This window comes from Idiotropiscis lumnitzeri, chromosome 10, assembly GCF_059441095.1.
Source record: "Idiotropiscis lumnitzeri isolate Australia: NSW breed Sydney's pygmy pipehorse chromosome 10, RoL_Ilum_1.0, whole genome shotgun sequence".
NCBI lineage: Eukaryota > Metazoa > Chordata > Actinopteri > Syngnathiformes > Syngnathidae > Idiotropiscis > Idiotropiscis lumnitzeri.
Window position 1 is genome coordinate 2,778,975 of NC_142400.1, and position 26,579 is coordinate 2,805,553.

At 42.9% G+C, this 26,579-nt stretch overlaps 1 protein-coding gene across 1 annotated transcript in view; it reads left to right on the top strand.

Annotated features, from left to right (window-relative positions):
• Positions 1–4,636: 4,636 nt before the first annotated feature.
• Positions 4,637–26,579, top strand: part of grik3 (glutamate ionotropic receptor kainate type subunit 3) — an 82,495-nt gene continuing 60,552 nt past the window's right edge. The window contains exon 1 of the mRNA XM_088307718.1: positions 4,637–5,384. Within this exon, the coding sequence (XP_088163844.1) occupies positions 5,285–5,384 (100 nt within the window). The 5' untranslated portion in view covers positions 4,637–5,284. The remainder of the gene's footprint in view (positions 5,385–26,579) is intronic.

Sequence of the window (26,579 nt, forward strand, 5' to 3'; positions counted from 1 at the left end):
TACTGAAGATTTACGACAAAGACAATATGGACGATCACGATCAGGCCGGTCAGGAATCCATTATTACTCCGTCCGGCTCTCATCTCTATCCAGCGGCTGCCGCCGGCGAGCAGTCGTTTCCCATCTCGCAGACTGTCTGGATGACGGATCAGCGTTGTGATTGTCTTCCACCGCCTGCGAATGCGCCGGCGCCGGCGCCACATACATCGCGAGCGGCCTCTCGAGCCTGCGCCGAGCGCCGTTAAACGTCGCAATCAGCGCCTGAATTGGGCCAATTCCTCATAACCTTGTCCGCTCGCGGCACCTCGCCTTGAATCATAAGAACGCTCCAGGCTGCGGCGAGCGTTCCAATCTGTCAGCCGCAAGCTTGCGACATGGCCGCCCAGTGCGGCTGAAAAGGTGCAATTGACATTTAATTATCTGCGCACGGCCACTACTAAGAAAAAAAAAAAAAAAAGGCCGTGTGGACTTTGCGGAGTCGACGGCGGCCACAAAAGCCTGCGATACGTGGATGAGCGGCAATTACGGCACAGCGCTGGGGCTGTGAAATGTTTTAATTCCGGGAAGGTGGCGCCGGATGAAGGAACAGAGACCAAAGCGTCCACTTAAATGTACTTCATTGAAGTCGACAAATATGGAAGATTGCTTTTGAACCGTTTGCGGATCAACACAAGTGTCATCTTGTTTGAAAAGTTGACTTCTTGCGCGGCTTCACAGAGACGCACAAAAAGGAAGAAGTCTCACTTATATGCCGTGTTGGCGTTCAGAAGACATTTTTTTTTTTTTTTAAATGTGAGTATCAATGACGTGATGTTTTCATAGCAATATTCAATGATAATGAAATGTCGACATCAGGCGTGGCCAAACTATGGCCCGGGGGCCACAAGCGGCCCCTTAAACGTTTTAATCCTGCCCGCCGAATTTGAGGAAAATTTAATGAATAAACCTTATTCATGCTTTATTTTCTAAATACTGTGTTTTTTCAAAGACAAATATATTGTTGTCATGCTTTTAATCACTTTCATTTAAATTATTATTATTTATTTCCATCTGCTTTTGGTTCGGCTCCTCTGTCAAATTTTAGAACCTACACTGGCCCGCCAATCAAAAAGTTTGCCCACCCCTTGAATTTCCTCAATAGAAGACAAACTATTTGCGATTTTTTTTTCTTTGCAGTTACATTCACTGCCATTGACGGATTTGGACGCCAAAAAGTAATTGACTGTGAATGACTTAAAGGGCCAGTCCCAATTTGATCTGCTCGGTGAGTAGTTTTGTGTGTACGTGAACGTTTGGATAGATGCTAATTCTTGCCGTTCTGATGTTAGCATTAAGCTAGCAAGATGAAATCATGTGGTTTGGGTGAATATTTTGCTGTTCAAATATACAATATTTTATTGTCTTTTGTTTTATTTCACTTTTACATCAAACTCTTTGGGGAAACGCAAATTCATATATATTTCTTTTTTAAAAAGTATGTTTTTTCAAGTAAAATTTGGAAGTACCTCCCCCAAGGAAGCACCTCAGTCCTGCTAAAAGAATTTACAGATTTTCGTCTCCCCTACTCGGACTTATTTGTGCTTCTCTTGACAAGTGCGGCTAAATCAATGGCCAAAATGTTTTTTTGAGGTTCCTTTTTTTTCTTTTTTCTTTAAAGACCAGCCTGAATAACAGCAATTTTCCCTTTCATATAACAGCAAAACCTGGCGCCACATCTCAATCTGGGCCGCCGTACGTACGAGTAAATGAGCAGGCTTTGAAAGGTGCCTGCTGGAAATTGATCGTCTTCTATTCTCCTCGCGCAAAAAATAAACAAAATGCGCCGATTGATCCGGTTGACGACGTACTCATCTTGTCGGCATTTCCAACTCACACAATGGAGACGCCGTGTTTCTGGGACCATTAGTTATGACCACCTTGCCAGATGAGGCATTGATCGCCGGCCCCCCTTTTTTTCTAAAAGGGATCGCAATCATTTCAGAGAAAGCGAGGCGGCGTCGCATGCGTTGATTGGGCCCACTCGAGACGGGCGCAACCGACATTCAGCCGACAGCCGACTTGTTGCCGTTAATCTGGGATGCTGAAGAGTTGTTTTGCTAAAATTGCAAATAAACACGACAATTCAGACTTCATCTTTTGGACAGGGGGAACGCTGCAAAAGTTGCACAAATTTGGAGTTCATTTAACACCAGCCGGGTAAAAAAAAAAAAGGATCTTTGACGTCTTTAGTCGTCAATGGTATTAAATGAGTCAATATGACTCGTGAACATCTAAAGCGGTCCTTCTCAAACTTTTTTTTAAATATATAACTGGTTTTCCAAGTCGCATGATCATGACCAACGAAAGGGGGGATGACTAAAGGCCTTTTCACACTGCACTTAGCAACGCGCAGCTCAGCATCAACTAATATTTATTGTGAATAAATCACAAATTGGAAAAAAAAACAAATAGTGCTTAAGATGATTTTAACTTTGCAGTGAAGAGCTTTTTTTAAAAATTGTAACAAAAGTTGATTGTTCATTTTTATTTAAATTAATTAATTAAGGAAGAAAATGAAAATGTGTTGATGTTTTTTTTTTATTTAAAATTATTAACACATTGTTCCACAATATTACTGACTTAAAATGAGGCGTCAATATAAAAAAAGTGAAACCTTTACAATTAAAAATGAATTAAGAAAAACATTTCTAATTAAACAAGTTTTAGATCTCAAGCAAATGCTCATAATAATCATCATTTTCATGGAATCAAACATTTTTTCACATTTCATAAAAAATGGCATTTTACAAATAAATATACAATACACGGTTGATATAAAATATATGCCACACATTCTCATTTTTTGCTTATTAGCAATTTTATAATATTTGAATTTGAATAAAGTGTGTCAGAACAGCTTTGCTATTTTAATCTGATGATTTTAGCACGATCACTTTATTTATTATCAAACTAAAACGGCCCAACTTTTACTTTTTGAATTAGTCTTTAAATATTTTACTACCTTGCATGCGTTGACCTTCAATCCCCGACCCCGCCCTCGCGTTTCCGTCCATTTTTTTGTATGCGTCTTTTCAATCTTTTCATCATCATCATCGTCCGATATCAAACTTTCACTTCAACTGTGTGCGTCTTGTGTGAGAGAGCGTAGTCCGCCATCCCGCAGACATCGCCCCCCCCAAGAGAATGTCTGCTCCGCTCCAGCTGTGTACATTTTTGCGTCTGAAAGAGCAGCCAGTCAATGAATCTCGATAATGCGAGAGCCGGGCCACAAAACTCACCATGATAGTCCTTACATTGTGCCAAGCGGCAATAAATCTCTTCTGGGTGGGGGGGTGGGGGGGGGCATCAATATGCAACGGCAGTCACTCTGGCTTGTTCCCGCTTGCATGATGCACTTTTTGTCACCCCCCCCGTGCGCCCCTCCACCTTCCAAACAGGAATGAAGGCAATGAGGCGCAACGCTAACTCATCAAAGACGTTCTGCTAAGCGCCGAGATCGAATCGCGCCATTCTTATGTCAGACTGCGTGTCATAATCATCGGTTAAGAGGTCGTGGGTTCGATTCCGCCAGAGTTTGAATGTTCTCCCCGTGCCTGCGCGGGTTTTCTCCGGGTATTCCGGTTTCCTCCCACATTCCAAAAACATGCGTGCTAGGCTTATTGGACACTCGAAATTGTCCCTGGGTGTGAGTGTGAGCGCGGAAGGTTGTTCGTCTCTGTGGGCCCTGCGATTGGCTGGCGACCAGTTCAGGGTGTGACCCCGCCTGCTGCCCGAAGATAGCTGGGATAGGCTCCAGCGCCCCCCGCGACCCTCGTGAGGAGAAGCGGTAAAAGATAATGGATGGATGATTAGACCGAACAGACGCTAACAACAATAGCATGTTGTTTCTGTAGAGTATTGCGAATGACTCGTGTGAAAATTGTGTCGATTACGGCCGCCATTCCGTCTCCCTTGGAAGCAATTTATCGTACGTAACATCTTCATATCGACTAACATTTAACACATCTGAACGACAGCGGTCGAGAAACAGTCTAAAATCACCTTTAAGGCCATTTCCACTTTTCACAGCTAGATGGCGATGGCGAGCTTCACAACATGAAAGACCAGTCTGGCTGCAATCGAAGAGTTCTTAAAAAGAAAAAAGAAAAATAGAAGCCCAGTATGTAAATCATACATGACTTAAATTGTGTGAAAAATTATTAATCTTACGGCAACTTAGTTTGTATTATTTATGTACGTTTCATCCTGCCCCCTGGTGGCCAAGGTGCACACACCACAAGGAGGAGCACAACGGCCATTGAACTACACAGCAACAATTGTTTTCTATTTTTTTTAACAACACAATGCCGTCATATTTTTATTCATCCAACATTTTTTTGCCTGAGTTTTGGTGGGCTGAATCGGATTTGCGGTTTTTCAACTTCTTCCAACGGGGACAACATGCAAATAGTTGAGTACTTTAATTTTGAATAGTTCGTTTATTTAAAAAAAAAAAGAACAACGACGAGCAGCAACCAGTAGTGACACCCCTCCCTCACTCGCCACTTTACGCGAACATGACGCGCACCCACGGCTGAGTGGACTTCCCCGCGTCTCTCTCTCTCTTTCTCTCTCTCTCTCTGCGCCACTCGTCCTTCGCGCGCGCCATACCCACGCACGCGCACACGCTCGCCGGACCACCTGCAGCCAGCCTCACGGACGCGCATTGAAGGTCCGCGCGCGCAAACCCAAGCGAAGAGGAGGCGCTTTTTTTTTTTTTTTGCGTGTGTGTTTGCACGCGCGCGTGTGTGTGTGCGTGCGTGTCCACGTCCACCTGCGCGTCGCGCGGAACACCCGTTCAGACCTTGAGGAGCGCTGGACCTGGCTGGATCACTTACGCTCGCCCGGATACGCCGCTTTTGTGTCCGCGTGAGTGTGTGCGCGCGCGTGTGCGCGTGTGGTTAAGTTCCGCAAAGGGGCGCGAGTTCGCGCAAAGCAAGCAGGTCACAATTGTCGAAGTGGACGCGGACGCTGTGCACCACTTGGTGGAGTCGAGTCGGGATTTTGGGTTTCTTCTTCCTCATTCGAACCTTTTGGACAAGGGGGGAAAATAACAAAAAAAAAAAAAACACGCGCACACACACACGTCAAGATGCTGCAACAGCGAGTATGAGAGGAGACTTTGGTCACGATGCCACTTCGGTCCTGATGCGCAATCCTTAAGTGCTCCTTTTTTTGGGGGGGGGAGGATTTTTTTTTCCACACTTAAAAAAGAGGAAAAAGTGGATCGGGTGACGTTACAAGCATGCGGCACACTTGGCGCTTTGGGACTACTTTGGAATACTGGACGTGGTTGCTCATGTGGATTCAATACTCGTGCGGGATGCCGCACGTCATCCGGATCGGTGAGTTGGGCTTTTTTTTAATCATGTGCCATCTAATGGGAAGAATATTCAGTCGCATGTTGGTTCGAAAGCAACAGGATGTCCTTGCATCACTTAAGTGCCGCAATGTGAGAAGCATGCGGAAGTGTACACCCCCCCCCCTAATCACAAGAGTTCAGGTGCGGGAATGAAATCCCATTAAACGAAGCGCACATCTGGCCAACTCCAAACCTCCAACACGCGCGTCCCTAAAATCACTCAACGAGGCACACAGAGTGGCCATTGGTGTGAGAGCAGGCTTGTTTTCGGAGTTTCCCTCCGGTGCTAAAATCGCGGTTGATGTTTTTTTTGGGGGGGGGCAAGTGACAAATTGCATTTCCATCGCGAGAGTGAAAGCGTCACAATGCTTCTTTGTCGGTAATCGTGTCCCAGATGTCATTTTGTGCATCAACAAGCTGCATATGCATAAGAGGCATAATCAAGATTTGTTGTTTTTTTTAAAGGCGGGATTTTGTACTAGAAATGTTGGAAACATTACAAATTTTATGCAAAATATACTGAGTGAGTGATTGGATCCTTTGGTGAATCGTGACGCGAACAATTTCTCCATTTCGGATGGAGTCACAAATGTAAAATTGTGTGTCAATTCACGTCCGACTTTGATTTGAGTTTTGGTCAAATATGGATCAAAAAGTTGCGTCCGATTAAGCCACACTGGTCCATTTTTTTTTGTACCGTCTGTGAATATTTGATGAAAATGATCCAATACGGGGGGAAAAAAAAGTCCCAGTGAGCATCCTGTCGCTGTCACGCAGCACAAACACTTGCGAGATGATTGACTGCCGATCTCTGCAGAGAGCCTCGACTTCTCTGACATTGTCGTGTCTCGGCATCCCTTCAAGCTCAAATTTTTTTTTTTTTTTTTTGGGAGGGGGGGGGGGGGTGAAAAAAATGACTTGACAGGCGAGTTGTATTTCTTTGAAAAACAAAAGAACAATGTCAAGGTGCTGAGACGAATGTACCTTGAAGTGCCACAGTCACACGATTGCTTTTTATAGACTGCCATCATTGCGTCAGTGGAGTGTGTGTGTGTGTGTGTGTGTGTGTGTGTGTGAGACTGTGAGAAGGTTGCGGAATGTGCTCAATGTCAAATTTAGGTGTGAAAAAAAAAAAAAAGAACAGCAAAACAAAATGGATTCAGAGCGCACGGCTCGGCAACTCGCCGTGCTTCAAAACGTTTTTTTTTTTTTTTCCCATCCAGTCCCGACATTTTGTCGACAGAAACGATGCTCAAGATTCCGCCAAAGTGACGGTTGCGGAATATTGCGCTGAACCTGAAATTGCTTCCAACATTTCGTTTCTGTCGCACTAAAGCAGCAGAATATCAGAAAACGGCGTTTCCACGTTCCAATTAAAGTGGCGCCACCTGGAGCCAGCAGAGGGCGCTCTTCTGAGCCCGTGCACTCCTCCACCCCGGCGCCACCTCACCAAAGTGCCATCTGGGTAATGGTGGGCATCCAAGGTGGACTTGTCGCCATTGATTCCGACGCTTTTTACAGTACATTGATGGAAATGGAGGCCAGATGGCGGTTTGGTCTCGAAAAGGCCGAGTGGATTTCCCGGGGAGGAGAGCGAAAAGCTCACTCTTTTTGTTTGTCCTCTTTTACATGCTGCGCTTTTTTTTTTTTTTTGGTCGTTGTTCCTCCCCACACAGTTGTTTGTGCAATGCAACAAGCGGGATAAAAAAAAAAAAAAAAAGGTCCGAATTATGAAGCCTATTAAAGTGGTAGGCGGACGGTTTCCATTCATTTGCACCTCGTTCGCCGAGCGGCGCGATTTTGATCTGCGTCGATGAAAGCCGTTCATCACTTTGTTGTCACTCAAGACCAGGATTTATTGAAGGATCAATTTGCGTTATCAGCGCCGTACTGTAAAGCGCTTCATCAGTGTCGCTCGTTTCGTCATTTGCGCGGCGGGAACACGGCTCGTCTGTTTCGTGACTTGGCGTTTTTTTGCTAACGCGCACGTGCACGTGCACGTTGGCTTGACACGGCAGGTCAACGTGCTTGATTACAATTTAGTGACTACGACTTTATTACCTTTTGTAGATTTTCAACTTATAATGGGAGATTGATTTCCGTTTTGTAAAAATTAACATTGTTCAAGAATTTTTTTTTAAATCAGTGACGTAAGTAAACTTTTTTGGATTCCAAATCTGCCCTCGTTTGTTTTTTTTTTCCCAACACATCAGATTTTCATAATAATAATAATAATAATATATGTAAAATAGAAATATATTTAGTAATATTTATGAAATAATTAATAAATTCCAATGCATGGTCAAATGGAAACGTTCGTAATCTTAAAAAAAATTATATTGCAATTGTGATTTCAAATGCAATTATGCAATTTCAAGGTCTTCTTCAGATGTCGTTTTTAACAAATTCAAGCAATAAATGAATCTGTATTAAAATCAACAATATCAGATTTATTATTTGTAAATATTCCAAACTGGATCTATTCACCACTTACAACAACGCTTTGTGCAATTGTCAAGTCAAATCTAAAATGAAATTTACAATTTTGACATGAAGCCTTTTCGGGTGGTGGCTAATCGAATTCGATCAGTTTCAAAGGTTTTGTTTTTTTTTCAAGAAATTCTGTGTCGTTACTTTGTATTTTTGAAGTATGAAAGCAAACAGAATATTGAACATTTGACATTTTCTTAGGCCATATATTTTGTTCCATATTTTGTTAAGATTTAACCCGACGAGCGCTAAAAAGATGATGGAAGACTAACTTGAGATGGTTTTTGTTAATGTTGAACCCTCATGTCAAAAATTTCCTTGACATTTCAAATCTAAATTCCAAATCATGGGGGCATCACTCCTGCTAGCCAGAAGCTGAGCAGCACTGTTTTTGTTTCCCGAGTAGGTGTGGAGCTAGCTAGACTCGAGCATGAGGCACCAAAAAGTCCTGTGCCGTACCTAACACGTTCCATGTGTGGCAAAACTAAAACCTGAGAACAAATCAACGCACTGCTCCACGTTTCTAATTCCTTCCGCTAACTTGGCGAAGGAATCGCATCTCTTTGTGACACTCCAGCTGGTTCATTAAGGCGAACGCACTCCTCTCATCCAATCTAACAAACACGACGGGACCACCGTAGGCGCCCCTCTCGGCTTTTTAGGAATTTAACAAACGCCATAACTCCTCCCCCAAAAACAAACGACCCGTCTCGCCGGGGTTACTTGATCGCCGATTCAATCTCATTTTCCGTCTATTCATTACCTGGAGAAACCATAGATTGATTTTCAAGATGTCGGTCGGCGTCTGCTGTAATCATCTGTTGGCCAGCGCAAAATATAGCGCCGCATCCTTCTGACGTTTTATATCAGAAGAAACAGCGAGGCTTTTTTTTTTTTTTTTTTCCTACAATTAATCTAAGTCACAACGCCCAAGTTTCCGATCGCTTAAGCTAACGAGACTTAAGTGAAAGCGCAGGTGCTTCGCGGCTCGCTCACTCACACATAATGATGATTAGCCAATAATCCGAGCCACTGGGGGCTAATAGACAGGATCTAACCCAGCACTAAAATAATCCCAGGACGCAGCGGGGCCCTATCCGGCCCCCAGCTAGCATAGCCTAGCCGCTAGCTGGCGCACCAGATGGTGTTTTCATATCATAGCGCAAAGTGGCGGGCAAAACGGCTGCTGCGAGCATATGCCTCGTGAATTCCTCGCCACGCTGATTGGAAACGGTGCGACTTTGACTATTTTTCTTCATCACGAGAGTTGTGATGGAAGGATGAGTTGTGATATTGCCGTCGGTGTTCAGAAGAAGGGGCAAAGTGCGATTGTTAATCCTCCCCAATAGGAAATAAAATGATTAAAAGTCATTTCAGTAAGATGTAAAAATGGATATTGGCTAGCATGATGCAGTCGCACGGTCAAGATGAAATGAACTTATTAAGTCATTTTATTTTCAATTCTAAAACTGCAGAAAATGTTCACACCGTGCGTCGGCCTAGCGCAGTTAAGCTAGCATCAAAGGATTAATTCTGCCGAGATGAGAGTTGCCATCAGAGTTTAAGTTTCATGCCTAGCGGGCTAGCGAGCTAATCGTAATTAGCTTGTTTGGTTGATAAGAATGCTAGCATAAAATTGCTTGTGAGAATTTACTTATTTTGTGTTTAAACTGATGACTTTTTAACACTGGAACATTCCAATGAGGGGAAAAAAATTGTTTGGGAATCCAAACAAACTTTGTGTAATTTCAACTCTGTCACACAAGACATAAAAGACAAAAGTGGGCTATTCAAAAAGGTTCTTTCGAAAAAAAAACGGTCATTTGTGGTTGTTGTTTGTCGCTATTGCATTTTGGTCGTCGCCTGGCAGCAAATTGCAGTGATAGTGGTGGAAAAATCTCTCCTTGATTACTTCCTCCAGTCAGACGTGTGCGCAGCTGCCTTTGCTAGCTTTTCTATACGACGAAAAACAACTTTCACTTCTTCATGGCTCGTCAATGTTAGCCATTTTTCTCCCGCGACTGTTTCGACAATTTAATGCAATACATCCAATTTGTGGATATTATGTGCCCTTGTCGTTTGGACTCGAGCATGTCGGCCGCCTCAAAAACGAATCCAAAGACATTCGGAAAAGATTGTTGCTATGTTATGGTTGCTAAGGGAGAGGCTTGACGATTGTCGACGATTATGGGAAAATTAAATTGATCAATATATTAAATATGAGCATGTCCCTAACTCACAGGTGTCAAACTCAAGGCCCGGGGGTCCAGATCTGGCCCGGCACAGCATTTTATGTGGCCCGCGAAGGCAAATCATGCACGATTCTTGCTAAAAATTTTAAAATATGGCGAGCATTTTTTCTTGGTTACCAATTCCACTTTTAAGATTATAGTTAAACAAACAACATTTTCCTGGATTCTAATTTTAAAAAAAAATTCATCCATGGGTTCGGTATCATAATGGCCCGAAACCAAAACTATGATGTGGACCGCGAGAAAAAAGAGTTTGACACTCCTGTCCTAACTCCAGAAAGCAACAGTTTACGGAAAAAAAGTACTTCAAATGATTTTGGAAGAGTCATCTGGGCAATCTCGCCGTCATATGATTTTTATTTGAATTTTTGTTCACGGGAAGGCTTGAAAGCATCCAACTCTTCCCAAAACACGAAAGCTACAACGATGACGCCTAGCAACTCGTAGTTAGCCTGTTAATTAGCTCCAACCTTTTGATCTCAATTTGAAAACCCACCACGTCGCGTCGCCGCCGCCGCCTTTTGTGCGTTGCCTTCAAGCCCAGATAAAACCCGGCTTCACTTCCACCCGCCCTTCAAACACTCCCAATTCCTCCGAAGCAGCAGCGGCCCGAGCTGCGAATTTCCCTCCCCTCCCCTCCCACCTCCACGTTAGCGTTAGCGCCGTCCTCATCTATTCCCAGATGTTGCGCGTGAACTCCGATGTCTCGGCGCAAGGCAGCCGCAATTTGACAGCGGAGGTATCGCCTCCTAAGTCCTATTTAACTCTGGGCCGAGGACAAAAGAACAAAAGCGGCCTCTGTTTCCATCCCGCCCTTTTAATCAAGCCCTCTTTGTCGGAGGTGCGGCGCAAATGTCAGGTTGTGTGAATCCCGTGAAAATCGCATGTCTGCAGGGAGCCGCCTGTGTGCGGGAGTGGATGTTTGGGAGCTAAGTGGGGGGGGGGGGGGGGTGCGTGCATGACAAGGGGGATGTATAAGGGAAGCTGGCATAGAATCCCCGGAGGGTCGAGCCAGAGCGGGAGTTACTAATCAACTGTGAGAGAGTCGGCTCGAGAAGACTCGCCCTCTGTTTTCCCGCCCTGCGAGAGACAAAGAAAAGGAGCGGATAAGACAAGCCTCTTCAGGCCAGAAAAAGTCCAAAACCACAAACGGCACAGAGGGCAACCCAGATCTTTTTTCCTCCACGTTCACCCTGCCGCATTTTCTCGGCTCCGTTTTTCATCCCGACGGGAGCGAACGCGCCCGCAAGAAAGCTGCGGCCTCTCGGCTGACGGATAACCGCGGAGGTGAGAAGTCAATGTCAATTTGGAGCCAGAAGCTTCCACTCAATCCCAATTTCGGCCGCCGCCTCGCTTTGTGGAGGTCTTTGAGGGCTACCCACAGAAAATCCAGGGCGTCTGCTCGCGCTTAAAGCCACAGTGTTCCCGACGGAGCGCACGCACTTGGGAACGGCGGGGTCATAAGTAACCCAAATTGGGTTGAAATAGATAACCCAAAAGGGACCAAGCCAATGCTGGGTTATATGTGGGGATGGAAGAGTACCGATAATCGGTATTGGTGCAACACGGGCGTTATTTTAAGATATGATGTGGTGATAGTTGAGGCAAAAAATAAAAAATAAGTAAGTCCTCCTCAGCACTAGATGAAATTTGATACTTTAGCAAATCATCGTCAGAAATCAAGTCAGAATTAAGTGCTACAGGTATCGGTACACACCAAGTCTGTATCGTCTGAAAAAAAAGGAGGTATCCAACATCGCTAGTTATTTGTGCTCTTGAAAAACAAAAAAAACAAAAAAACGACCTAACTGGATTGTTTCCTACAAAACATTTTCGGGTTGTTTGGTGGCTTATTTATTTCACCTCACATTTTGAATTAAAAATGAATAACCCCCAAATATGGGCTGGGTCCCTTTATGACCCAATTTGGGTTATTTTTTACCTTGCTTTGTGTTATTTGTTTAACCCAAAAAGTTGGGTCAGATAAATTAAAAAAAACAAAATGTGGCTTTCATTTGACCCAACTTTTTGGGTTGAATATTGAAAACAAAATTGTTGGGTCGGCCCCTTTATGACCCAATTTTGGGTTGTTTTTGACCCAACGGTTTTACGTCACGACATTTTTATTTAAGGAAACTGCACAACGTTGCCCCGTCAGTGATGGCCACATCGAGCCGCTCGCATGATGCTGCATGTCTGGCACAGATTTGACACCAGATGCCCGTCCTCAAGCAGCCCACACATTTTCCACGGGCGGCCCATATCCCCTCGGAACCGCTCGCTACCGAGCCACCACCAAAATATCACGGAAAATAATTCGACTTTTAGAAAATGATTTCTTTGTTGTGAGGATTAAGATTTCAAAGTTGAGTTTTGTCTCGGGTTGAGTTTTCCATCCCGGTTAGGCTTTCAAATCATTCCCTTCACCCGACCGCGAATGTTTCAAACTTTTGTCGACGATTCAAGTGAATGTACGGCAAGTGAAAGTTGCCCAGGTGCGTCGCGACAAAAGAATTCCACTTTTGACTTCTGACGCGTCCCTTTTAAGCTCTCCTCGCGACTGCCGCTCATCCATTAAAGCCAAAGTGGCTGAGTTTTCCCGCGGAACAAGCGTCAATCCAGCTAATTGCTTTTCATTAAGAGCGCTGGCAAAGAATTTGCATGCGGCCGAATCGTCTGCAATCAGCGAGTATTATCCGCGGTGATGAAAAGGATCAATTGAAGCGACGGCGCCGTAATTGGATGCAAATTTAACGAGACATCTGCGGTATGTTAAGCGGGCGCGCAATGCTCGGCGCTAACGCAAACAATGCACGTGTGGCGCCGGCGCCTCGCCAATCAATGCGTCTTCAAAATGTTACAATATCGTTTAGAGGAGATCAGGAAGAAAAGCTCATTTCGGAGGCTTTCAGGACGGAGGTTCATTTCTACGAGAGGAATCTTTTTTTTTTCTTTTTATTTGAAATGTGCTGACTTGATGATCGGTGCATTGGTGAGTTAATGCGCCGTTAATGTCCCGCGTCGCCTCCTTGCATGCTGACCGCGTAAACCACGAGGCTAATTCCATCAAATGCATTTTTTTTTTTCACGCCTATAAAGAGGAAAATGCGTTACATTTTAGCCGTCGGGTGCAAGTAGCGGAGCAATTGGCGCGAGAGCTGCGTTTAGTCCGAATTTGGTGAAACTATTTTCGCAAATCGAAAATCGGACGAGTAAGCGAGCGCCACGGACGACTCGAGTTGGATTTTTTTGGGTTGACAGTAAGCGTTCATTGCCTCCATTAAATAGACGGTTCAATAAAATCCAAATTTGGTGTAATTAGACTAATTGGCATGAAAAAGAAATATTTTGCTGCGTGAATAAGAGAAGAAGAGGATAGGTTGGAATTGAAATGAGCAAATGCCAAACCAAAAATATTTGGCACTTTGGGAATATTTTCTCAAATGTTTGGGAAGTTGTTTACTCGCAGTTATTTTATTTTATAATTTTATGTTATATAAATATAAATTTTATTCAGTTGATTCTGAGGTTTGTCCGAGAAGCATTGAGAGTTTTAATTACTGTTTAAAGCCAAAAGTTGTGACTTCTTTGTTTTTTTTGTTGTTTTTTTCAAGAAGAAAATAATGTTAATATTAATTAATATTAATTATTAATTACATAAAAATAATTAATTAATTAAAAGACCAAATTATACCACATTTGGCGACAATCTAAGTTTTACAGATAATTCAGCTCTACCACTAAAGTTAAATTATTAATGAATACAATCAAATCAGAATTTGCTTCAGTTTTTGTGATCCCCCCCCTCCAAAAAAAAATTGAAAACGTAGGTCGTTATTATAGGAGGGTGATCATATTTCATTTGTCTAAATATGATGAAATTTTTTTGGGGTGGGGAAATTCTATTTTTGTAACAAAAAAAAATCAATATAATTTACGATTTTTTTTTCTTTTTTTTTTTTGTCAAATGACTTTGCACCGCGTAGCAGAAAGGTCTCACAAGGGTCCTGCATGGCCTTTTGTAGCATCTGCAACTCCTTCTGCTGCTAGCATTAAAAATCAAATATAAAGGACCCAAATGGCATTAAAAGAAAGATGCTTTTTTGTTCTCTATCGGGGGGGGGGGCTGAGGGGGTGCAATCAGTGTTTGCTGAGCGGACCCCGTCTCAAGCGCGGCGACATCAGAGACCCTCCGTTGTTTTCTATTCCTCGTTGGAGAGGACACGATGAGATGATGCTGGCTGGCGTGTGTGCTTTTGCAAGAGGAGCCCATTAGTGAGGGGCAGACTCTCCAGTCGCCGTCGTCGCACAGCGTGAGGGGGCGGCAGCCAGCGTGGCAGGCAGCGGCCATGGGGGGAAAAAAAAATAATCTAAAGCAGCGGTTCTCACACTTTTTTTTTTATATATATATTTTTTTTTTAACCACCTCAAAAAAAAAAAAAAATACATGGCTCTGCAAGTGCCACAGCATGACCAACATTAAAATTCAGGAGCAAAAGTGTTCATCCAACACTGGACTCAGGTTATATTCCTAAAAAAAAAAATAATAATAAAACTAAAAATAAAAATTATTTTATTGTTGTTTCATTCTGCAGAGTTGGAACATTAACACTGCGCGGAACTTAAACGATTTAATAAAAATGGCGGACACATAAAAGTGAACGTAAAAAAAATGTGAATAATGTGAAAAAAAATCCTGACTGTCAAAAGCATTTGTACGTGAAAAGTTAAACACATCTGAATTGTACGTAAAAAAATGTGAGCAACTGTGACATCATTGACAGTTTGAAGCGTTCATTCTGTGATTCTTTTGCAGACCACTAGGGGGAGACATTTCAACATGTATCGATTCGAGGACAGATTCAGTTCATGTACGAAAGCGCTCGCAGTTTTTAAATGAAAACCAACTTTCGTTTTTTTTTTTGCATCAGTCTAAGTCAGCTCCTTTCTCATCATCTAATTTTCGTTTTCAAGAGTCTTGCGTTTTATTCCTCCTCCTCCTGAGCGCGCTAAGCACTCCATTGTCCGCGTGACCTTTCCGAGACGGCACCCCTTCTGTCTTCCCGACAACGGCGAATTACAAGACGTCCGTCTTCATTTACAAGCCGAGGTTTGTAAGATCTGCCGGCAGCAGCTTAATGCAACGCCGACCCAACGCGGCCGTTCCTCCGCATCGCATTTTTTCCCGCCCCTGTCGTCGCACCTCATTTGATTGCACTCAACGGCAACCCGACTTCTGCCCAGCAGTATCCCCCCCCCCCCCGGCCATCTTTGCAACTTGATTTTGAGAGCGCAAGGTGGGTGCCGGGCGGGCTAAACGCGACATGGAAATGGGCTGGTGATTGCCTTCGTACTCCGGTGAGGTGATGAAGGGCGCGAGCGGTTGATTAGCCGTGCAACCCCGATGTTCCGGATCGGCACTTTGGCTCATCAGACCCGCATTCAGGCTGCAGGAGTTTCGGAGGGGATCGCAGTGATTGCGATGTGCGGCATAATTGCGTCTCGTGCTGCAGCTGAGTGTCCAACGTGTGCGACTAATCGCAGCTTGGCTCGCTTTTGTTTGTCATTTATATGAAGGTCTTCAACTACCGCAGTTGACTGCAATTAATGTCATGTTCGAGTCGACAATCTGTGACCGTTCGTTATCGTAATCACGAGGTTGTCGATCGACCGCCGCTCGTCTTCTTTTCATCGTCGGTGGAGATTGAATATTTTTACTGAACATTTAAGTTTTATTTTGAGAAATGCTGATCTCTGGGATGCACTACGGGAAAAGAATTACGTCCACAAGCGAGTAAAACTAAGAAAAAAAATATGATTGGAGATCTTAAAAAATAAAAAAAAAAATCTTAAAAAAAAATCTAAATAAAAAAGTTTACAAGATGTTTAGGTAGAGAACACTGTCAACCGCACAAAATGTGCAACGTCCCTTCAGATTTTCTTCAGCTGAAACAAACTCAAAATCGTGACTGTATTTTTTTTTCTTTATCTATGAATGGGGTCTCCTTCTGTATTGCATTCATTCTTGCCGTATATTTTTTTTTTCTAGATTTTGAACCATGTGGCTACTACAACGGTGCGGCTTTTCGGTGGATTTTTCTTTCACCACTAGGGGCGCTTTAGGGTTCAGAAAATAGGCTAAATAAATCTCGATTTTTTTTTTTGGGGTCTGTTCTGTTTTAATGAGCAAAGTTGTTGCCGTGTTAAAAGGCACGGTTTTGACAACCTTTCTGTGCATTCAGAGTACAAAATCGTTCTGTACATGCAGTAAACAACTCATTTTTTTTTCCAACATAAAAAACTGCGACTTGTTTTTTTTTTTTTTTTTAATAAGTTGCTGCGGCGTGTATGCAGGTGAGCCTTATAGTTCGGAAATGAGAGTAAAACAGCAATTGAAAAATGTGATTTGTTTTCAAGTGTTGCCAAATGCCACTCACTGCTGCCCCTAGAGGCAGTTAATAGCAAGTGGCAGTTTACAATCGGGATTTATGGTATTGTAACGTAACTGTACTCAGATTACTTCACTGATCAGTCGTTAGTGTAAAAAATAAATAAATAAAAATGTAAACATGAGAACATCGCGTTACTTTGTACGCCGGTCGCTCCACTTCTTCTCATTCAACCAAATCGTCCCAAAAAGGCCGACAGTGTTCAATCTGGGCTCCTTCGAAGTCATTTCACAGCAGCTCGATGCTTCAAATGCAGCCAGCCAGCACCTTAGCGATTTGTACAGTCACTTGCTTCCTGTTTGTCTGCAATTTCATTGAACATTTTATTTTATTTTTTATTTTTTTTGCTTTTATCTCCACTTCTAAAGGAAGACGACGACAGCTGCGGCTGCCCGCAGGCTTCCTCGCGTGGACTTTTTAACTCACTAAATAGTCGTTGTTGTCAAGCCGGCTATAAAAAAAAAAAAAACACACAAAAATCACTCTGGAAGGTTCTTTTCTTTCTGTCTGTCGCGCTGAAACATGATCTACGATGTTGCGATCTACGACATCGCTCCGATTTCTTTTGACCGAAATGAAGCCTATCCGCCCCTCTCTGGTGCGACCGCTCCTGAAGGGAAACAGATTTCATCGGCGGCCCGAGCTGCGAGGGTGCTGGGTTATTTATTTATTTTTTTATTTATTTTTTGTGTCGCAAACAAAATCGACATAAGTCAGGTCTTTGTGTGGGATGAGATCAGTCAAGTAAAGTGTCGTCAAAAAAAAAAAAGACTTTTTCTGCTTCTGCTTGGAAAGATAATGACGCTACAGTTAGCGATGCAAACATCTTGAGGAGTCACGTTCTCCATTTGATGTTTGTCACCCCTTCCTCTCATCAGCGTCTTTTTTTTTTTTTTTCCAACATCTGACGAGCGCCTTCTAATTGGCACCCGAAGATGTCACGAGCCACATTTTTTTTCTTTTTTTTTTTTTGAAAGTTTAGGCTCCACTAATGATTTTAGCGTGAATATTGTGACAGCAGAGTGCCTTTTTTACTCCGGCTGAGCAAACTGCAGCATTTTTTTTTTAGACTGAGGTTCATTATTAGGATTAGGCTTGGAAGAAAGAACAAAACAAAAAAAAAAATGACGAGTGTGTCAAGGCAACGGCTTTCATTAAAAGTGTTCCCGCTGGTGGATAAAATGCTTGGACTTGGCTGAGGAAATTGCTAATTAGGCAAGTAATGCATGTTAGGAGGGTCAGCATTTCCAAATGGACATTTCCAAAGAGACGTAGCTCTTGATTAACAACTAATTAATACGAGGGCACATTGGCGAAAAAAAAAAAAAAAAAAAAGATACAAAAATAAAGATTTTTTTTTCCCATGAGGGAAATTTATGGTATATTTTTGAGTGAAAAAGGAAATATGCAAAGGGAAATATGTCATTTTGGTGGAGGGGAGGGGGGGTTGTCATGTATGAAAGTCAAATTTAGTGTTTTGTGGCAAAAGTGTGAAATTTGAAGTCATTTTTGGAAGGTTGTAAAATTCACATTTTAGAGAAAAATTAATTTTTTGGGGTGGAAAAAAAAAGTTCATTTTGGGGGTTAAAGACAAAAAAAGTGCTTTTTTAGGGTTTTTTAAGTGTTTACCCAGCGAGATTTTAGGGGGGAAAAAATCCTATTTTGTGAGGAAGAATCTCATTTTTCTGGATTGAGGTCAAAAGAATTTTATTACTGTTAATATTTTCACTCGCGTTCCAAAAAAATATTTTGTTAGAATGCGTCATTTGTGAAAGTGCAATAGAAATTCAATTGAGTTGAGTCATAGTTTGCTGGCGATTCTTTGTTTCACTTTATAAAAACGTCTTTAAAAAAAAAAAAAAATCCCACATTTAATCTACAATATATTCATTTTGGGGGGTTAATTTGAGAGAAAAGTCATCCTCTGGCGTAAAATGTATTCTGGGCGAAAAAATGTCTTTCAAATATATTTGTGGCAAAAAAATTTAAATTTGTGTTTACAAAACGAAAATGTTTGGAGAGTGAGACCTGGGAAGTCATTTGGGCGCACAAAAGTCATATTTTGGGGGTAAAAGTAATTTTAAGGGAAATTCACATTTGGGTGGGTAAAAAAAAAAAAAAAAAGTGATTTGGTCGTGGACTCATACTTTTTTGTGGAAAAAATATTACTATGGAGTTGCATACAAGGTTGGAAAATATATTTTGGATGTCGTTCAATAAAGTACGAAAAAGTCACGAAAGCGCTCACAACATGCAAGAGTTATGCCTAAAGAAATAAAAAAAAAAAAAGTCGGCCATTTGTGTCTAATTAGACCGTAAAAAAACGCATCGTTAAACATGCTTGTAAAAGTGCTTATTAATGTACGCAACTAATCATGAAATGATTTCATTTCGACATGAAAGCAATCAGAACGACAACTCGTACTAGCAACACATTCGAAAAAAAAAAAAAAGGAGCCGAATTAAGCATGGGCGACTCGTTTCAAGTGAGGGATTTAAATAATAGAATGAAGAGCCACACACACAAAAAAATAAAATAAAAAAAGATGCATGTTGAAATGAGCATCTAAAGGTTTATGTTCCCTGCATTATTAATCGCATTATGACAGCACTTTTAATGTTCCCGCTGACTTTTTCCTCCAGGGGGGCCGATTGCAGATAAAAAGGCAATTTGGAAAATGTTCAACTTTCATTCATGAAACAAACGATAACAAATTCTGCAAAAAATTATCTCTTGTTTGCATACATGCTAGTTATTTGGCAAAAGCGCTAAATGGCAGCTTTCGGCAATTTCCGATTTTTCCAGCCGCGTTTCCCACGACAAGACGTCGTAATTACCAAGCGCACGAATCTTATCGTCACACTGAGAAGCAAAATTCCCTCCCCCTCGCCAGCGCAAACTTGCGCCCACTTGCTGTGCACGTGGTTTTAAAAGGCAAACAGAATTATGTTGCTAACCAAAACAGCAGCACCAAATTGAGCACATTGCAGACGAGTTGCATGTGGCGACGGCGCCGTTGCCGCTAGATTTTTACCGCTCAAACGTGACCTGCCGGTTGCCATGCTCGCCGACGGCGATAATTAACAATGACAATTGAACTCGGTGAAGCGGAGACCTCCGCCAAGGCTGAATAATGTCAAGATAGTGTTGGATTTCTCCCCCCGACTGCTTTTTTTTTTCATTCCGACTCACTCCTCTTTCTGGCATTTTCCTTCCACGCACAAACAAGAGCGAGTAAACAGTGGACAGATTTGAGCGCTACCCTCGTAATGGAGCAATCACCCATCGGGATTGAGCGGAAGGACGGCACACTGCTTGCTGCATACCAACCCTCAGATTTAGCAGAATCAAAAAGAATCCCAAAACAAGGCATCAAATTTTAATCACGAGCATCCGTTGGGCTCCAAAGTTGGTTTGAGCATTTCAATGCCAACTCCCCTCAACGTCTCGCATGAGGGAACGCGGGCACGGAAAGGCTCTCTGTGAGGTGCAGGGTCATCAGATTGTGCTTTGGATTTAACAAGTCGGCAGAACTTTGCTGGACGGAGAAAGAAAATGTCCGGTCTGCGGGTGTTGTTGCAGAGCAGCGCCCGTCGCGATCAACCGGTGGTGGGCGGTCAAGGCCATGAAGGCCGTCTCTGCTGGTTCAAGAAATCATGATCATAATCTTCACGTTGATGTCGTATTATATCCTAGTGTTGGATTTTTAGGTGAGAGTTTTTATCCAATCAGAATTCAGCTCGCTTGTGTTGCTAGGCAGATGTCATAACACGAGTCGCACGCACGATTCGTCCGAGGGCTTCAGATACAATCGCGCGGGCGTCGCTTCTGTGTCTCAAGGGGGCTTTTACAGTTGATAGACAGTTGCAATAGCCAATCAGAACCCGAGAAGATGACCCGCCCACATCTGGCAACCGACAGCGTACCCAAAATAATTCATAATTCACAGTTCCAACCGAGCAGCGTTTTATTTACATGGATCGTGCGGGGGGGGAATTTATCCACCAAATCTGAATTTTTGTTTTCTTTTACGGCTTCAAAGCGTAAGACGACAAAATTATACACGCCAGTCATGCTTCCTACAGTGTTACCATGGCAACCGAGGCTAGCTGAGTGTCTTACATCGCAGATAAAGGGCGGGAAAAAACTGCTAAAAGTACAGGCACACGCACACACAAATTCCGCACAACGAAGACCAGTTTATTTATAAAAAATGATTTTCGCAATTTATTCAAAGGTGAAAGACGGCTTTTCTTCAGCGGCTGGATGGACGTATATATATTTATAGACAGCGCACACACACCGTGTGCACGCGTGTGCGTTTACTGTATCGAGTTAATCCAGAAGCGGAGCGAGTCTAAGAAAGAAGCAATTGTCTCTCAGGGGCCGAATTTTGTTTTCAAATCAGTCGATTGAGCGTCGGCGGCGTCTCCGACGTGAAGCGATGAGGTTGTTAACCAAGCGACGGATTTCCATGCCAGTTTTCAGCGGGGAAATACACATGAATGGGAATCGCACGGTTTCACAGCTTGTGGCGGGCACTGTACGAGGAAAAAGAAAAAAAAAATCCAAATTGTTGGGTTTGATGGTATGTCGGCGAGAGAAAAAGCAATGAATACAAAAGAGGTGACGCGGTGGCACAATTGAAATCAGCCACGGATTCAATTTGTCGACGGCACGCTCGCGGGAAAGGCGGAAAAACGGCTTCCCGCGCGGAATGGCGCTAATTTGCATTCGTGCAACGCCGACGCGAACGGCCGATTTCGACCCCGTTGTTCCTCGATACATTTAAGTGCTTAATGCGTCAAATCACTTATTTTGATTCCTCGAAAATCGCGATTTGCTCGTAATTATGCGTCGAGCAGAAGCTCGCAAGATTGAACGATGCCTTTTTTTTTTTTTATCCTCCCAACCATCTCGACACTTTTCATTTTCATGATGTCTGCGCAACCTTGTGCCTTTTCCTCTTCTGAATACGAAAAGCGTCGTCTAAATGGCCTTCCTAATGACTCTCAGCAGGACCGCTCCCTGCCATCTTTTATGAAGCAGGAAGAAAGGCACGCATCATTATACGGCGCCCATCTGAAATCCACCGGCGGCGTGATGCTCGACAAAAAGAAAAAAAAAAAGCCCTCCCGGCAAATCGGGCGTAATGGGACACATTAGCGCGTCGTTAGCCTGTTAGCGTGCCTGGAGGTCAGACGCCGACTGCCAAATTCCCGCTGCTGTTCAAAAAGGAAAAGCTGGCTCAAGATAAGAAGACGCATGCAGACATTTCCATACGCTTTTTTTTTTAGCACTTTGGGGAGTTAAAACGCGGTTTGTGTTGAAAGAGCCACCCATCGGAAACCTTGTTGGAAAAGTCCACTTCGGGAAAGGATGTCGCGTTCCAAAGCGCCCGCGCCGTCCTCATTGATCACTCGGTGACAAGCTCCGAGACAGATGGAATGACGGCGCGGTGAAACTCGGAGTGACAGGCAGGGGGAGGGATATCGTCTGTTCCTCAATGTCAAAAAAAGCCCAAAACGATCCATCAAGCTAAAGTAGGCGACCGAAATGTGACGCAGGAGATTCAAACGGGCTCGGGTCGGAAAATCCAAACGGCCAGATGACAGACGGACAGACGGTCGGCCACAATTGAGCGACGTCCTTGAATGAAATGTTATTATCCTCTCGTCTTCATTTGCATCTTATTGTCAAACAGAAACGCTCGTCCTAATTCTGTAATTACTTAAGAGGAAAAAAATTTTTGTTGTAGGACATCAAACGGGAAAAAAGGAGCGGTTGTCCTGATTGAGTGACAGAAAAAGTCAGCAGGATCCTTTAGACATCTCGTCACGAATCTGAGGAAAGCCGTCGGACGTTAAACCAGATGACACAAAATCAAGGATGAAACGATTAATCGAATGAAAATCGAATCGAAGTTTTTGTCGCAGCATATTCTCGCATAATTTTGGGAGCAAAGCGGGTTTAAAGGACGAAATTAAAACAGAAGATAAAGCGAAATGTGTCAAATGCAAAACCCAATTAACGGACCACAATTGCGCATCTACCATCACCCGTACAAATTAGCGACGTTAGCTAATTTTTAACATAGCCTATCACCGCTTAGAACGAATTATGTCACATCGCGTGATCAAAGGTAAAAATCTTACACCGATTTATTCAACAAACAGTGACAAAATAAACTCATAAGAACATTAATAAATGACATTAACTGCTACGGCTACAAGCAACGTCCAGACACTTCACATGAAGACTGGCTAGCAATTAGCCGCTAACCCGACCTTACAACAGCCAACTCTCCACTCTCATTCGCCGGCCGACTCCCACGTCACTCACCATTTTTTTTTAAGTAATTAAAAAGATGACAAAAGGGTACCTGAGGTCAAATCAGACGATTGTTTTTCCCGGTCTCAAGGTCACTGCCATCGGAATTGTTTAATGGATATTAGTTCGTTGTTCGAACAAGGAGCTTGAATGAAATGACAGAAAATGGCACCCAATGTCAAATCGGTCCATCCTTGTCAGTGGCAACCTAGGTTGTTATTCAATTGTCATAAAATGCTCATGGCTTTATTACGGTGCTAAAGGGAAAAAAAATGATGAGCAATGATAAAGTGAAGGGGATACAGAGAATTGGATCGTATCACGCTTGGAACTTTCGATTCAGCGCTGGTCTTTGAGGAAAAGAAGCCTTTAGATTCTGAATGAAATGATACAAAACGTTATCCGGGGATATCACTCTTAAAACACTTTTTTTTTGTATTAATATATGAACCATATAAAATGTACTTATGACCAAGCAGATTTGGATTCCTGTAAATGTGCTGCATGTACAACACTAACTTTTCATTGTGAAACTTTTGTAAAGAACTCAAGTAAAAAAAAAAACAGTTCACAGGCTTCTCTGGATCTTTAAAATGTTATAAATAGAAGAAAAACGATTTATGTGCCGAACAGTGCAGAACGTTTAAAAGTTCCTTATATTTTGAAAGTACCCTGAACGCACCATGTTGCTTCCGTAGCATGTAGCGTACGTGATTCTAACCTCAACAAGCATCCTGTAAATTGTTTAATGACACCAGAGAATGAGATTACTGCGAAACTAAACACAATAAAGAGATTTACATACATTGTGAGTAAAAATAGAAAACATGCTGTGTTTTCAAAACGCCGCTTGCTGCTAATGCTAAAGTCAATGTAATATCCCATTGAAATGCTAACGAGGAATTAGCATCGAAGCGAGTGAGTTCATCTGCAACTTTCTTGTGTGTACGACATTCATGCACTGCACCACACTGCCCCCAAGAGGCCAAAACGTGCAATAACAGCCAGTATTCGTTTTCTTTTTTCCCCCAAATTGCTATTATGTTAGCAGATTCTTATTTTACGATCTTCTTCCTTGTCATTTAAGTTGGAGTTCAAGTTGGGTTTTCAAGGATTCAAGGAATTTCTATTTCTCAAAATTCCAGGATGTAAAGATTCAAGGACTTTTTTAGTTTGTTCGCATCAACATAACATTTCCACATATGAAAATACATCTTTGCTCAAAATAAAATCCCAGAGGTCCTCGATTAGCTTGGTAAATCTTAAGATTTGTGAAAATAACAAAATTAAATTAATATGATAAAAGACATAATACAGCTTGAATCCCACATGATATTTACAAGGTCATTTTGTACTCAACAAAAAGAACACAACGTTCAAGAATAAAGTGTTCAAAGAGCAGGGAAGAATAGGCACATGGTTATGATGAGAGCCTTGAGTAGTTGAATAAATACTGTCTTTTTTTAAAATCAATTAATCATTTTCTTATTTGCGATTTCAATCTCAATATAAATATAAAAAATATATTATTTTTTCCATTATCACCCGCAATTGATTGATAGCTGATATTTTTGGTGCACATTTTTTTTTTTGTCTTGTGCTGTGCTGATTATTTTCATAATTCAATAATTATTGAAAAACCAACCTGACAAATTGGAAATGCTTGGGAATATTTATTTAAATGTATTTTTTTTTTTTTTTTTTAAATCACACGAGTTGCGTGTGAAGGCGAACGTTCATTTCCAAAAAAGTGTGACTTCTAATGTACCGGATGACTTGACAGGAAAATGGACACATTGACCACTGGCAAAGATGATGTAGATAAGGGAGGGAGAGCGATCAATACTTGTGGTCAGGGAAGAGGTTAATATGGAGAAGTAGAATAAAAAAAAAAAAAAGTATTGAGGTCACCCAACGGAATGTGTCAGTCAGCATCATCTCATTTGACTCACCTTCAAAACAATTTTCGCCCATCCGACGCAACGCAAGGCCGCATTATGGACGAGGCGTTTACGGAAAAATGAATTGCTCCCGAGGGGGGGGGGGGGCTAAGTCGGAGACGCGACAATTGGCACAAACTGCCGAGAGACGCTTCCGTGCATCCATCAGCGCGCAATCTATTCACGGCTAAAAAGGTGCGGCAGGCTAACAAGTGCAAGGTCTCGTCAGCAAATAACGGCAAAGTCGTCTCTGAGAAATGGCCGTCGATTAACGCCACTTACGGCCCTAATGTTGAGCAAAGAGATCCTAATGAAGATTCGCCAAGGTTGGAATCACATCTCCGGAAGTCAAGTGGCGCATTTTAAGATTCCGGACCAATGCTAAAAGCTCACGCCACACCCCGCCGACCGGGCGCCGTCAAGGTCGTTTGAAAGGTGTAATCAACTCGACGACGAGCGGCTGGAAAAACGGAGAGTCGCTTAAAAGCAGTGACGAGGGCGGGGGGGGGGTGGATTTATGCGTGGCGGTACGGCAGGTGATTATGCTAATTAGTTACCTCTGTCTGCGAGGAGGCGTGCTAATCAGGCCAAATTAGCCGGCGTGGCGTTTGTTTGGGATGAGAACGCGCTCGAACGGAGCCTTCCCTCGTCACGATGTCTGATCAAATGAAATTGGACACGGTGAACCAGACAATTTGACGATTGCCTGCTTTTTCATCTCGATGTCACGCATCGCCCGGGCCAAATATCGGGTCGATATTTGGCATTTTGCCGATAATCGGCATTGGTCTTTTTTAATAACTTTCAAGGCCGATCCAATCTCAATCTCAATCTCAATCTCAATCTCTCTCTCTCTCTCTCTCTGTCTCTCTCTCTCTCTCTCTCTCTCTCTCTCTCGGAAGGGTGAGCGTTAAGCTTAAGTTGATCGCTTTCAAAACATGGGAACAATTCATAGTGAAAAATGAAAAACTGTCTTGGCCAAGCATTCAATGTAGAAGAATTTGGGCTTATTCTCTGGAGTTGAAATGTATTCTTATTATTCTGTTAAAGAAAAAAAAACACATATTTTTGGCGTAACGATCTCCACGGCGTTTAGGAATCCGCGCGTTATACCAGTAAACAGTAGCAAAGTGGTCGTGGAGCAAAAAACAGTAAGCGGGACTTGAAATCATGCAAATAGCTCCGAGCAGCGGCACGCCAAGCTTAGTAGCAACAGCGCGGCGGTGAGCAATGTTGATTAGACACGGTTTATTCATAGGCCTCAGCGAGCCGATGTTGCCGGGGCGGTCGGGGCCAATTGGGTCAAGGCATTTGCCCAATTAAAGGATCATCGCGCGTCTTTATTTTATTGGTTCTAATTCCACACGGTGAAGACGGTTGTCATAGCACCAAAGAGGGGCCTGAGCCACATTGTCGGCAAGTACGAGAGCAGAGAGGCTGGAAGAGGCCCCTTGACTGTCACGCAAGTCTTTGCCAATGGGTCGACTCAAGCGTGATCTGCGTGGAGCGGGATTATGCGGCTTGAAAATGCACACATTTGCGCTGCGGATTATTCAAAGTGGCGATCGTAAGAATGCTAATCCAACTTTCCTGGTGGACTGTATGCGAACGGCGTTCGGGAAACAATGGCGTTGTCGGGAGTTAAGACGATTAATGATAACTAGAGCTGCCGTAATGAGTCACAGAGTGTTGTTTGGGTAGTGTTGCTTTTCAAGT